This window comes from Hylobates moloch, unplaced genomic scaffold, assembly GCF_009828535.3.
Source record: "Hylobates moloch isolate HMO894 unplaced genomic scaffold, HMol_V3 SCAFFOLD_2, whole genome shotgun sequence".
Taxonomy (NCBI): Eukaryota; Metazoa; Chordata; class Mammalia; order Primates; family Hylobatidae; genus Hylobates; species Hylobates moloch.
The window spans coordinates 165,106,021-165,119,575 of NW_026652277.1; the positions used below are offsets into that span (position 1 = coordinate 165,106,021).

A 13,555-nucleotide genomic window follows, 5' to 3' on the forward strand; every position below is an offset into this window, starting at 1 on the left:
CCAGCCTGGGCAACAAGAGCAAGATTCCGTTTAAAAAAGAAAAATTAGCCAGGCATAGTGGTATGTGCCTGTAGTCCTAGCTACTAGGGAGACCTGGGTGACTGAGGCAGGGGGATTGCTTGAGCCTGGGAGTTAGAGGCTACGGTGAGCTATGATTAGGCTGAGCCACAGAGCGAGACCTTGTTTCTTAAAAAAAAAAAAAAAAAAAAAAAAAAAAAAAAGGCGAGGGGAAGAAATACCAAACTGAAAATTTCTGAAACAAATATGTAATTACTACCACCCTAAAATTTTTTTCACACTTTTGTTTGTGAGTCAGTTTCCCTTTAACCTTTGACTCATAACATAAAGAAGGTTAAGGCCAGAGTCCATCAATGGTTAAAAGATTGTGAATGAGATGTAGAAAAATAGTACTGATGAATTCTGAAAGGGAAAACCTCATTCCCGTTGCCTGGTTCTTGTGCATTGCAGTATTATCACAATATGGCATTCTTTTAAAGAGTTATGACTTTTTACATATACAGCAGATAAATGTAATTATTTAGATGTATATATTGGTTTACACACTGGTGTTCACTGGCTGCTTAAACTTACAAATAACCAAAGATGGCAGTAATGTTTTAAAGTGTAAAGCTGTGCTTTGTTTATAAAATATGATGCTGAACATACTCTTTATTTTCTGATACTGTCATTGCCTTCTTACTATGTATTTGCTCTTCTTGAGATGAAAATAACTATGTACCAAAAAATAAATACAGCTTTTTAAGATGTAAAAGCTCAAGTTTCTTATGGAATATTTTTATATCGTTATTAAAGCAGCCAAACAGACTTTATAGTCCCACTGCAAGTTATATATAGTTGATGATTGTTATAGGTTTAAACTTGGCACCTTTTCTGTGCGCTCCCTTATTAAATTAATACTTATGTTCAAACATAAGCTGAGGCAGAACAAGTTTCCTTTTCAATAGTTCTCACAAAATTTTGTTTTGATTTTATTTCCAACTGTACTTAATAGCTGAAAGCTTCTTGTGGTTAGGAATAGTATTTGAGATTTTGGTGGCATCTAATTATTTTGAAGTTTTAAAGCCTTAAAGAGTAAAATGTAAGGCCACAATGCATTTTTCTGATAGCATTCGTAGTCTGTTAGTCTGTGTTGCTTGTTTTAGGGGGATGATGTCTAAATTGAAATGTTTATCCACGATAGTTGTAATGATCTTTTTCAACATCTTTAGAAAGCAGTTCATTGAGCGAAGAAGAGAAAATAAAAAGAAACCTAGAAGGGTAATATGCATAGGACTTTTGAGCCTGTTACTATTTCCTAGCTGAAGTTTACTTAAAAAAAAAAAAAAAAAAAAAAAAGAATGCCTAGGCATTGGGCAGACACTGTGTGCACGTGTGTTGGAGGAGGAGGTGGGGCCTGCTCATTTGTTTGCCCATTGTGAGGCTGTCCTGCACCTTTGTGCTTTTTTGTAACAGGGTGAAGGCCCCTGAATAGAGGCCTTGTACCCTGCTTGATTTGAAATCCATGCTGTTTATGGAAAGGACCCTGCAGGGCACCCAGCGGGAAGTCTGTGTGACAAGTGGAAATCTAGGATCTGGAAGAAACGTGGTGTTTGAGGGGGAAGGTGGTGGGGAGAATGGTCATAATCTTTCAGCCTTTGCTTTTGTGCCCCACAAGCTTAATTGTCACCCTCTGCTGGCAACCAGATTGCAGAGCCACTCTTTAAGTGTCCTTGGATTGCCTGTGCTTACTCTCACCTTACTGTTACCAAATAAAAACCTGGACAAATAGCATTGAATTCTCTTAGAAAAATATGATATGAACTGGGTACATTACTAGTAGAGGTTAAATATCTGAGGTTTTTGTTTGTTTGTTTTTTGATGGAGATGTATTTAAAGGGAAGAAGGGCTACATGTGAAAAGCTGGAATTATTGGCACGCTCCTGTATTTCAGAGCCTGTTGAAAGGCAGGTCGCACCAACACTAGGCTGGTTAAATCTAGTTTGTACAGCTTGTGTACTTTGTGGTACCAGCTATTGCTCCAAAGTTTCCTGGCTTAAGCCATGTAATTTTAAGTGTGCGAGAAAGGGGTGGGACAGCAGAAGCTTTTTATAGGATTTCAAGTAATTAATTTTTAAAGCAATATTCCAGGGACTTAACAGAAGTAGAACTTGTATATGATGTTTCTTTAATGCCAACACATATTTGAACTGACAAGGGAAGGGAGATAATTTTATTTTAAAGCAGTATTTTCCATTCTTTTTTTCTCTTCAATTAGAAACTGGTTCTTCAACTTTCAGTGCCAATCGAGACATGCTATAATAAGTATTTAACAATTCTGTCCTGCTGTTTGACTTCAGGGGGAAATGATGGTAGAATGTTTAGTAGCTGGGCATACACAGGTAGCTAGAGATCTGGTATACAGTAAATGTGGCGTGGTGTGGTGTTTGGATTATATATGCGAATTATTTCAGCACAATGCTGAAACCACGCAGAATACCTCTTGGAAGAGTGTTTGACAAGATGCCAGAAAGGCCGTGTTAATTATAAGTTTATTGTCCCTATTCAGGTTTTTTGGGTGTGTTTCGTTCCCCATTGTTGTTTTATTCTTTATGGTGGTTCTCTGAAAACTATGCCCCATGAACGTATGGAGTTCTATATATGCATGTTTATTGGTTTTATAGAAACCCCAGGATTCTATGAGCTTAATAACGATTTATGTTGTTTTGTGGGTAATTGAGAGGACCTGTTAAGATATAGTTGATAGTAAGGTTTTTGTTAGTTATTTCAATTTTTTGAGGTAATATTAAAGGCAGTTTGACCAAAATCGGAATTCAACGATCCAGGGAGCTTTTGGTTTGCTCTGGGTTCAAAGACAGTTTGGTTTGGCTACAGCTGACCTCCCTCCCCGTTTTTATGAACTAGTCTTCTTCCTGCAAAACTCAAATACAGTACTTGGTATGGTCTCATAATAAATTTAGTTGTTATATATATGTATATATATATGGTTTATATTTCTGCTGTTAACAATTCACTGCTTTTTAAAATTTTTGCTTCTGATAGTGTATTAAATTATAGCCATAGCATGTTTATATGTCTGCTAAAATGTAACAGTAATTGTTGGTTGTGATAAGCTTTTGTTTTGTTCTGTTTTGTTTGACACAGGGTCTCGCTCTGTCACTCAGGCTGGAGTGCAGCGGTGCAGTCAAAGTTCACTGCAGCCTCCACTTCCAGGCTCAAGCTATCCTCCCACCTCAGCCTCCCAAGTAGCTGCACCACCACACTCGGCTAATTTTTTATTATTTTTGTAGAGATGGAGTCTCCCTACGTTGCCCAGGCTGGTCTTGAACTCCTGGGCTCAAGTGATCTGCCTGCCTTGATCTCCCAAAGTGCTGGGATTACAGGCGTGAGCCACTCTGCCCAGCCAAGCTTTTGTTTAATTTTAGTTACTGAAGAAGCTTATAACTCATTGAGATATTTATGAAGTGCTTTGTGTTTGTGTTTTTTTTTTAGGACCTGTCTCAGGAAGGCTATGGAACTAGATCTCAACCTCCTCTGGCCCCTGGAAAACCTAACCATGAAGACTTGAACTTAATACAACAAGAAAGACCATCAAGTTTACCAGTAAGACATTATTGTGCTGATTTGAAAATGTAATGAGTTGAAGACTTTTAGAAAGAGCTGTTGTTTTTGTTTGTTCTACTTTATATTATGACATGATTGAGAAGTTTCTAGATTTCGCGTATATTTTGTGGTCAGTTTTTCAAGGTTTACCTTTTAGGAGCTCTGTAGTCCTGGGTAAGTCTATTTCGTGTGTATATATCTCTGTTGCAGAGTGTAGACATCAGCTGGAAGGTTTTGTGCGGCTGGTCGGTTTTGTGTGCAGGCGGTTATTGCTGTTGTACAGTTGAGCCTTCTTTAGGCTGTTGCTTTTTGGTAGTGATACAGAATAGAGGTGTCCTTAGAGGAGTCAAAACTTAAAAGAAATTTCTACTTTGCAAAGGATACAAATGATGAGATAAAATACCTGATAGTAATTTGAATTTCTTCTAGGACTTTCTATTTATGTAATGAGAAATCACCCAAAAGAAAGTAGTTTAAAATTTGAGGCTAGACGCGGTGGCTCACGCCTGTAATCCCAGCACTTTGGGAGGCCAAGGTGGGCGGATCACCTGAGGTCGGGAGTTCAAGACCAGCCTGACCAATGTGGAGAAACCCTATCTCTACTAAAAATACAAAATTAGCCAGGTGTGGTGGCGCCTGCCTGTAATCCCAGCTACTCGGGAGGCTGAGGCAGGAGAATCGCTTGAACCCAGGAGGCAGAGGTTGTGGTGAGCCGAGATCGTGCCATTGCACTCCAGCCTGGGTAACAAGAGCGAAACTTCATCTCAAAAAAAAAAAAAAAAAAAAAAAAATTGACAAAGCTGTTTATTTCCACCAGTAAATAGTATATGGTGATTGGGGTTTCTATTTATAAGAGTAGTGGCTATAATATGGGGTATCATGTTGATGCCCATAAATAGTTCATATCTACTTAATTTGCCTTTTTTATAGAGAACCTAATTTAAAGGAAGTCTTCTTTATTAACTAAAAGAATAAATCTGCAGGAGGCTGAGGCAGGAGAATCACTTGAACCCAGGAGGCGGAGGTTGCAGTAAGCCGAGATTGCACCACTGCACTCCAGTCTGGGCAACGGAGTGAGACTGCATCTCAAAAAAAAAAAAAGAAAAGAATACATCTGTACAAATAAATATTTTTACATTTATTTGAAGAATTGTTGTCATTGCCTAGTTTCTATGGAGAAGGTTTAAGATGGGAATTCAGTATAGCCATGATTTTAATTGGAATTTCAACTATGTTTGCATTAACTTAGATTTATTATATTACTTCTAAACATTTGAGAACAGATATTTGTAGTGAATGTTATACATGACATTTGACATGCGTACCATACCATATACATTTTAATGTATATGCAGATTTAGAGAAGGTAAGTGATGACCACGGGATGTCTTTGAATCTGATGGATGTATTTTTGAAACTCTAATTTTTATACCTGTACTTTTATGTGAGAGAGGGTGAAATCTTATTGTGGTGTTTTTCCCCCGCTTTAGTTGTGTTGGTGTATTTATTGTCTAGGTATTTGATTTTGAAGGAGGGAAATAGGTAATGGATTTTGTGTTGTATGCTGCTAAACTTTCTTTAGCAGATAGTTCACAGCTTAGTAAGTATGTAGTGTGTACATGTGTGAGAGAGAGAGAGAAGGAGAGAGATAGAGGCATGCATGCTCTTGATAAGTACTACATTTGCCAAGTATTTGGAAATTAGCTTTTGTGGTTCTATGAAATTTAAATAGATGTATGGGAAGCAGGTAAACAGTGAATTCCACTTTTTTCAACAGTTTTTTAAGTGGTTTTGGAGAAGCTTGACTTTGTAGATTTGTCATTGGCTGATGATTTTGTACTGTGACACAGGTTGGTAAATTTTTCATAAATGGATGCAGATTTTCTGCATAGCTATAAGAATAGTTTGTGGCAAACTGCTTTCTTCATATCTACTCAAAAACTTCAGCATCACTCACTAGTACATGCCTTTTGCCATGGATCTGTGTTGGAATGGATGGTTGACATTCAGCTAACTCTACAGTGTTATTAGGGATGGCACGAAGTATTGTAGTTTCAGATAACTGACTGAAGAGTTTGCTCTGGGATAGGAGCTTTTAAGTTGATTGCTGGAAGAGTGGATGAAAGCATTTAGGAGATGAACGAATATAGTCATCAACTGTTTAAATATTTTCTGAATTGTTCTATTTCTGTCTTATTATGTATGTATAACAGCTATCTTCCTTAACCTTTATCTTGCCTACTTCCCAAAAGTATTTAAAGTTGTCCATAATGTGAGTTTTTTTTTTTTTTTTAATGAAATACCCCAATTGGTATTTTCTTTCTGTTTTGTAACTCACAGATAAGTAAGATGCTGGTTGACTCAATAGTACTTCAAGCACATTTCAATAATCTCTTTTTAGAGAGCAGAGTTTCCAGGTTTTATGTTAAGTATGTAGAAGATTCAGTCACTGAATAAAGGACAAACTATAAGATAACCTGCTATACCTAAAAACCCCAATCGTTAGGATGAAATTTGGCTGTATTTAAGTGAAATTTATTGCACCACTTTTTTTTTTTCCACGAGGGCTTTGCATGTGTAAAAACTTTCTATATGGGGCTTACAAATATTTTTATTTATGTGGATACTTATAATAAGTTGCACACAGCTAAGGTCATTGTGGTTTCAGGGAATGATTTGTTGATACTCTGTTATGGCTCTAATAGTCTGTATTTTACAATGTTACTTTTATTAGATACTGTAGTCCTCTAACTTGGCTGGGTTGATTCTGGAGAGCCCATGAAGCTGTATTTGTTATCATATCTGAATTTGCTGTTGGATCCTTTGTAGATTTACTGTTGTGCTATGGTTTTCCTTTTCAGGTGTCAGGGATATAAATTTCGTCTTTTCACCTACAGTCAATCCATGATATTTGAAACCTGTAGTTTTGTAATTTGGAATTAAGTATATTGTGTTATCTGTACCGTTTATGAAATGCAGCTAGTGATTCTAATGTGTAATTATTCTTTTCATTTTATATAATGACGATGACAAGAATGCCTCTCAAGTAGTAATTTCTTAGTCTTTTTGCTTACAAAGATAGGTTTGTAATGTTTCTGCATGTGATATTTTCTACCTGTATCCTAAGTATATTTTTCTTTAGCGTGTTTGTTACAATGTAACAACTTTGCATTATAAGAAATCAAGGCATTTCCAATATCTTTATGCTACATCTATAATTTGATCCCTCAGCAAGTTGTCCTCACTGTTGTTTGAACCTGTTTTTCTATATTTGCATGCCATTAAATTCTTGATGACCTTCAGTAGGCAATGCAGTTCTGTTTTCGAGCTAACTTAGATAGACCTTCACATCATCTGCAGAAAGCAAATGATTGATAAATTAATAACTTGTTCTCTTGTTGTCTTGGAGCCATGACCAGTCATATTTACTTTTTGCTTAGTGGACTCAGACCTAAGCACTGAACAAATCCTCCTTAATATTGTCCACTTATTTCTATACCTCTCAGTCATACAGCATTTCCTTGTTTAGGTGTATTAGTTTATACATCCTTGGTATTACTGTTATTGATAAATCTTAACATTGAAGAGCTCTCTTAGACTATTATTACTTAAAATTTGAGCACATTTAGCTTTCACGACCTCTAATATTGGTATGAAATAAACCCAGCATTTAAGCTAATGACACAGTGGAATGTCTAAAAGATGCTGTCAGTTACTTATTTTCTTGTTTCATAAACATTGGATATCCCTCAATTTATATTCCAAGATAGCCCTCAGATATGATTTAATACACTTTTTGTTGAGTGTTCTGTTAAATTTTCACCTCCTGTGGCATTTATTATTTATCCTTTTATTGTAGTTATCCTGGACATTGTTTTGGCTCCCCTATTTGGCTAGAAGCTTTTCATAGTATTTATTATGTCCTATTCCGTAAATATTTTCCTCAAAAATTTCTATAAAAATTATTTTAAAATGAATTATTTCTTCATTTTCAGAATTTTCTTTTAATTGCTAAGGAATCTGTTAGGTGGCATTGAATGGCTCTCAGGGCACCTGTGCTCTCTGTGTGCTGGTGCTGCTGAGTGATTAAATGAGTGGGCGTCTGCATCGCCAGGCAGGTGTTATTCTTAAAATGATTCTAGTTTACCAAGTGATATTTGGATTTACCTTGGTAACCATAGCTTTAGGAAAAGAAGTGGACACTTTGGATAATTAAGCTAAAAATACCCTAAAAGCATTCTGTTCTTAGTAATACATATTTTTTACTTATAAAAAATTAATTGACAGAAATGGTAATCATAAGTTCAGTAATTATATTACAGATGGATAGTTAATAAAATATTCATAAATATGTATAAAAGGAAGTAAACATGAAAAAGGAAAAAGTTTTATTTTCTTATAAAACACTGTATAAGCACTTTCTTATAGTGCTTTTCCCTCCAGGGAGCTGAAGGGTTGTTAATATTCCTCAGTTTAAAAATAACTAATTTGTTTTATTCTTCAGAGAGGCATGCCGCTAGCTTTGTATTTCAAATAGGAGGTTCATTATTCTGTTTACCTAAGATATAGAATACAATCAGTTTGGCAGTCATATTCTAAGAGCGTTGGAAAATGGACTGTTTTGTTAGGACTTTGTGAAATATGTCTATAAATATTGGCTGTTCTAGAAGGCTCATCAGGTCATTAAAAACCTCTTTGTGACCCTTTCTTCCTTAAATAGGAAATATCTAAAGAGGTTGGCATGAAAAGGGTTTGATCTTTCTTCTGAGTTAACTAAAAATCCCTAAATGTGTTGAATAGTGCTTATGGCACTTTTGTTGAGTTTGCAATTAGACGGAAATATTGGGCTTTAGATAAAACATATGTTTTTTGGCTCTTTCTGAAAGGAAGGAGGTAGTAAATGCTGGTCGTTCTTTGAAATAGAGAGTGTTAAACAGGATATTGGAAGCCTGAAAGAGAATGGTTGGAAAACTTTTATTACCAAGAATATTCTTTGGGCTTGGCTATTAGCAGCAGAGCATGCAGTGTTCTGCCTTTAATTAAAGAAGAATAGTCTGTTTGTGTTGGTTTTTGTTTCTTAATCTTTAATGACACTTATGTTGGTTAGTGGTAAAAGGTCATGTATTTTGGAAGCATATTTGAATATTGATGACATTAATATGGATGTTCTAAGCATGTTGATTTGATAATACTGTGAATGATTAGAAACTACCGGGAAAAGGTTTTTAACTGGGTTCAGCTTTTTGCTAGTTCTCAGTCCAACCCAACTAGAAATGTAAATTGTTAAGACCAGCTGAACCTGTGAGTTGGCAGGTTTTGGCAGAAGTTAAAATCTGCCAGGTAAGAATTAGATGTATGGGGCCGGGCGCGGTGGCTCACGCTTGTAATCCCAGCACTTTGGGAGGCCGAGGCGGGCGGATCACGAGGTCAGGAGATCGAGACCACGGTGAAACCCCGTCTCTACTAAAAATACAAAAAAAATCAGCCAGGCGTGGTGGTGGGCGCCTGTAGTCCCAGCTAAAAGGGTGAACCGAGGGGTTGCAGTGAGCCGATTGGCCATGATCCAGCCTGGGGACAGGGAGATCTGTCTCAAAAAAAAAAAAATTGAATGAAGTATTTTGAAACCTTTTTATTTGAGGTTGGTTTAAATGGTTGTCATTAAAAGGTTAAGAGTGGAGCTGTCTTCCGTTGATTGATCCTTCTCAAATCATTATGAACATTTAAAAAATTGTAAGTTAATGAAGCAAAACCCGTATCTGTCATCAGGCTTATCTCAGTGTTCAGGCATGGATGATGCCTGTGTGCAGCTGAAGACTTAAGCTGTTTATTATCAGTATTCTCAAAATGTTATCAGGCTATGTTGAGTTTTATAGTTTCAGAGAAAATACTTTATAAAATAGAAGCCTCCTGTGCCAGGGAGGAAGAGGAGTTTCTCTAAAGGATGGTGCCCTGTCCCCCAGAACATCTACAGGCGTACCTTATCATTTGCATAGTTTCAAAACCAAAGGTACAGACACATTTTTATGTCTTGGGGAAGTTTTAAAGGGAACATGCAATACTTCAGCTTCTTAGGATTCATCAAGTTCTTGAAAATAATTTTAATCACTGGTCTATTCTATCTGGAGATATCAATTATTTTTGGATTAAGATTAAGAGCATTTCAGGACCTTGCTGGAAAACCTGAATTTAGAAAATATGATAGTGACTCTGACAGATGTTTATTTTCCAAAATGGATTATTTCTTTAGGATGTGATATCCTGTGATTTTATTCCCTAGGATATTTTCATGACACTGATAGTCATTTTGAAAATAGAGGATAATGTTTGAACTTGAACAAGGTAGGAAGTAGGAAGGTATGTCTCTCTCCTTCTTTCAAAACAATCTTCCATTTAAATATTTGTTCTGTAAATGAAAATTCAATAAAACCTCAACAGTTTGGAATTCTTCCAGGAAAAAACAGGCTAACTATAATGGAAAGTCTGAATAAATTAATATTGAGAAAGAACTATAGTTTGCTTTTAAATAATTCAGATGTTTGTGTGCAAAGTGTTTCTAAGTTGACATACTCAGTTCCGTTAAAATAAAATCTGAATTCGTCATAGCTATTTGCTTAGTGGTAATGCATTAATTTTAAGAATTTGTTTAATTTTTTAAAACACATTTCAACTAGGCATGCCCCTGCAAACTTTTTTCATATAGTATTCTGAAGATTTCCATTTAAAATATGGGGGAAATGAATTTCAACCCATTTTATAGGAGTGTCAATTGGTTCCTAAAATATTAATGAAGGAGTATGAAGGAGTACCATAAAAAAAGAGACACTAGACAAAATTGGAGATTAAGAGAGGCTGAAACATAACTGATTTGCAGGATATTGGTTTTGATAATAGAAGGATAAGGATGATCTATAGTTGATAAATGAGGCTCATTAAGTAAGGGATGATAAATGCAGATATTCCTGGCTAATAGAAAAGTCAGCATACAAATTTTGCCATAACAAATGAGGGATGGGCAGGCTTTGACCAGCTTGCAGCTCTTCCAGTGACCTCTTTGAGGCCACGGAGCTCTTCTGTGGTCTGGATGCCTGGGCCACAGAGGCAGCGTGGACCCCATGGGCCTCAGGCCAGCAGAAGGGGGAGCCAGAGTGGGTCTCAGGGAGTCTAGAACCACCTAGAGCAGAGCACACAAGGAGCTCCACAATGGTGCAGAGGCCAGGGCAGGACTGCAGCTCCTGCAAGTGTAAGTTTTTATTTTTTATGCTAAAAAGAAAAAAACCACATGACTCTAATGTTCTGAGGTCCCTCTTCTCACCCTAGCCTGCACTTCTGGTTTTGGCATGGCAGTGCCTGCCATGTTGGGCTACATGCCGCCATGTTGGGCTAGATGCCGCCGTCTTCACTGCCCCCATCCTCCTCCTCCTATTGCTTCTCTTGGGCGTTGGGATCTGCTGCCTCCAGCACCTGCAGGCAATGGCCGGTGTGAGGTGTTGAATGCATTCTACTTTATATTATCCAAGTTAGGTGGGAAATAGCTTTTAATTTACAGATTTTCACTTCGCAGGTAACTGTGAAGGCACACATCTGTTTTATATAACAAGGGATATATAACCAGCAGGAGCTCGTAGTAGCATTTGTGGACTGGTTATTTGCTTTTATGTTTCTTTGGGACGGGAAGTAACAATTTTTAATGTTAACTGTCAGTTTAGGAGAGGAAATAAATACATGTAGAGAAGGTTCTACCTGAGCCAAAATTTCCTATTCTTCCCTCACAATGTAGGATTTTAGAGGTGTCTCTCTTTTTTTCTCATCTTTTTCTTTTGCCTTCTCTAAATTGTTGTAAAATAACTGAATGGTCTTGTTTTCCTTTGTTTGGGTCAAGAAATTTTAGCTGAAAATTGTTACTGTGTGAAAGAAGATTATTGACTCAACAAGCCTTCAATTTTCCGTGAATAACACTCCCACCCCCTAGCTTCAGGAACATGCCGTGCGTGCATTCTATTTTAAAATACAGACTGTAATTTAAAACAGGCATTTTGATGCCCCACTGAACTTTGTTTAAGCCTGGAATAAAAGAGGAGAAAAAACTGTAAGCCACAAAAAAGTGACTAAGCTTTCTCAACTACTTTTCTTCATGATGCATTCTTTAAAAAAAAAAAAAAAAAAAAAAAAAGCATGTAGGTACGATTGTCTCTTTCCACAGGACCGAAATTGTACCCAATTTTAGATCATGGTGTGCACATCTTTCTACTTGGTTCGTGATTGAGATACCATTTACATTTTTCAGTGCACAGGTTTGTATTTGCTGCTGTCTGTGTGCATGCATCTGTGCGTATGGTACATGTTCATTGCATGTGAGAATATTCTAAAATTACATATATCATTTTTAGCATTCACTAATAGCTAATTTTTTAGAGTTCTCTTGAGTTAACCTGATTATTAGACTGAAATGAAATAAATATTTAACTACAATTTTATTTACCATCAGATCATTGTAAAAATTGTGATTTGAAAGTAGTTTATATTACTTGCCTTTTTTCCTCCTCACAAAAATGCAAATAAACAGCTTATAATGACTTGTATGGAAGAAACAATGGCTTTACTGTTTTTATAAAATAATATGTTTTGGCTGGGAGACCTGTTCTAATCGCCACACTGAATGCCAACAGGGCAGACTCTCAGCTAAGGTTCTGGCCTTGAGCAATACATGTCATTTCTCAGAGCTTCTGTTTCTTTGAAAAATGAGCAAGTTAGATTTAGGAAACTCTTATCACCTTCTGGCTCCAAAATTTTACATTATAAGCCATCTTTGTTAGTGTATGAGAAAAAGCACTGATAAAAACGGACTCTTTCTTTGCATTTGGGAAAAAGTCAGTGGAGTGAGTGAAGTGCAGGTACATTGAAATCTTCAGAAACGGCTTCTGTGTGCTGCTTGGTGGCCTGTCTTCCGTTCTCCGGTGCCATTTGCTTTTGTAGCAGGGACACTTGAACTTATTGAGGGATTTGGGGTTGCCTTACTGAGTATACAATCTTACTATGCAGGCCATTGGAGAGCCGCAGACCTTCCTGTGGTCTCCCTCTTCTTGTTCATCCTAGAGATTCTAGAGGTCTTCCTTCCTCTCCTGTACGATCAGTTTGGGAGCCATGATGTCGTTGCATGTAGGGAAGTCTAGGGAAAAGGAAAAAACTTCATGGGAAAGGAAAGGGGGAGGTGGAACAAACCAACCAGCCAACCAAATAAATGAAAAAGCTGCAGGACGCCGAAATCTTTATAATGCAAAGGCTAATGCCAACTGGACGGTTTTCTGAACCAAGTTGATCATGTGGCAGTTGCTTTTCATTTCTTGGTGGGGGAAGGAAGGCCCTAAGGGTATGTATCTGAGGCCTCCATTCACCTCCAGACCTCAGGTTTACATTTGTTGTACTAAAAAGTCATTCATAAACACACTATGGTTTTTAAACTGAGATTGACATGAGTGGAAGTAGTAGCAACCCAGAGACATGAAAAATCACTGTTCGTCTTTAATGCAACCCAAGCCGTTTTCCTGGAGAATGCTTCCTGCATCCCCCGCAAGCTTTTTCTTCTTCTTTTTCTTTTTCTTTTTTTTGAGATGGAGTCTCGCTCTGTCACCCAGGCTGGAATGTAGTGGCTCTATCTCGGCTCACTGCAACCTCCGCCTCCCAGGTTCCTGCCATTCTCCTGCCTCAGCCTCCCGAGTAGCTGGGACTACAGGTGCTTGCCACCAAGACCGACTAATTTTTTTGTATTTTTTTTTTTTTTTTGGTAGAGACGGGGTGTCACCATGTTAGCCAGGATGGTCTTGATCTCCTGACCTTGTGATCCGCCCGCCTCTGCCACCCAAAGTACTGGGATTACCGGCGTGAGCCACCGCGCCTGGGTTTTTTTTTTTTTTAGAGCTCACTGGTTTTGATCTGG

At 37.4% G+C, this 13,555-nt stretch overlaps 1 protein-coding gene across 6 annotated transcripts in view; it reads left to right on the forward strand.

The window, feature by feature from the left end:
* The window catches only part of ARID1B (AT-rich interaction domain 1B), a 435,119-nt gene that overhangs the window by 156,134 nt on the left and 265,430 nt on the right, over positions 1 to 13,555 (forward strand). For all 6 annotated transcript variants that reach the window (XM_032161137.2, XM_032161127.3, XM_032161155.2 and 3 more), the window contains exon 4: positions 3,511 to 3,621. In XM_032161137.2, the coding sequence (XP_032017028.1) occupies positions 3,511 to 3,621 (111 nt within the window). The remainder of the gene's footprint in view (positions 1 to 3,510; positions 3,622 to 13,555) is intronic.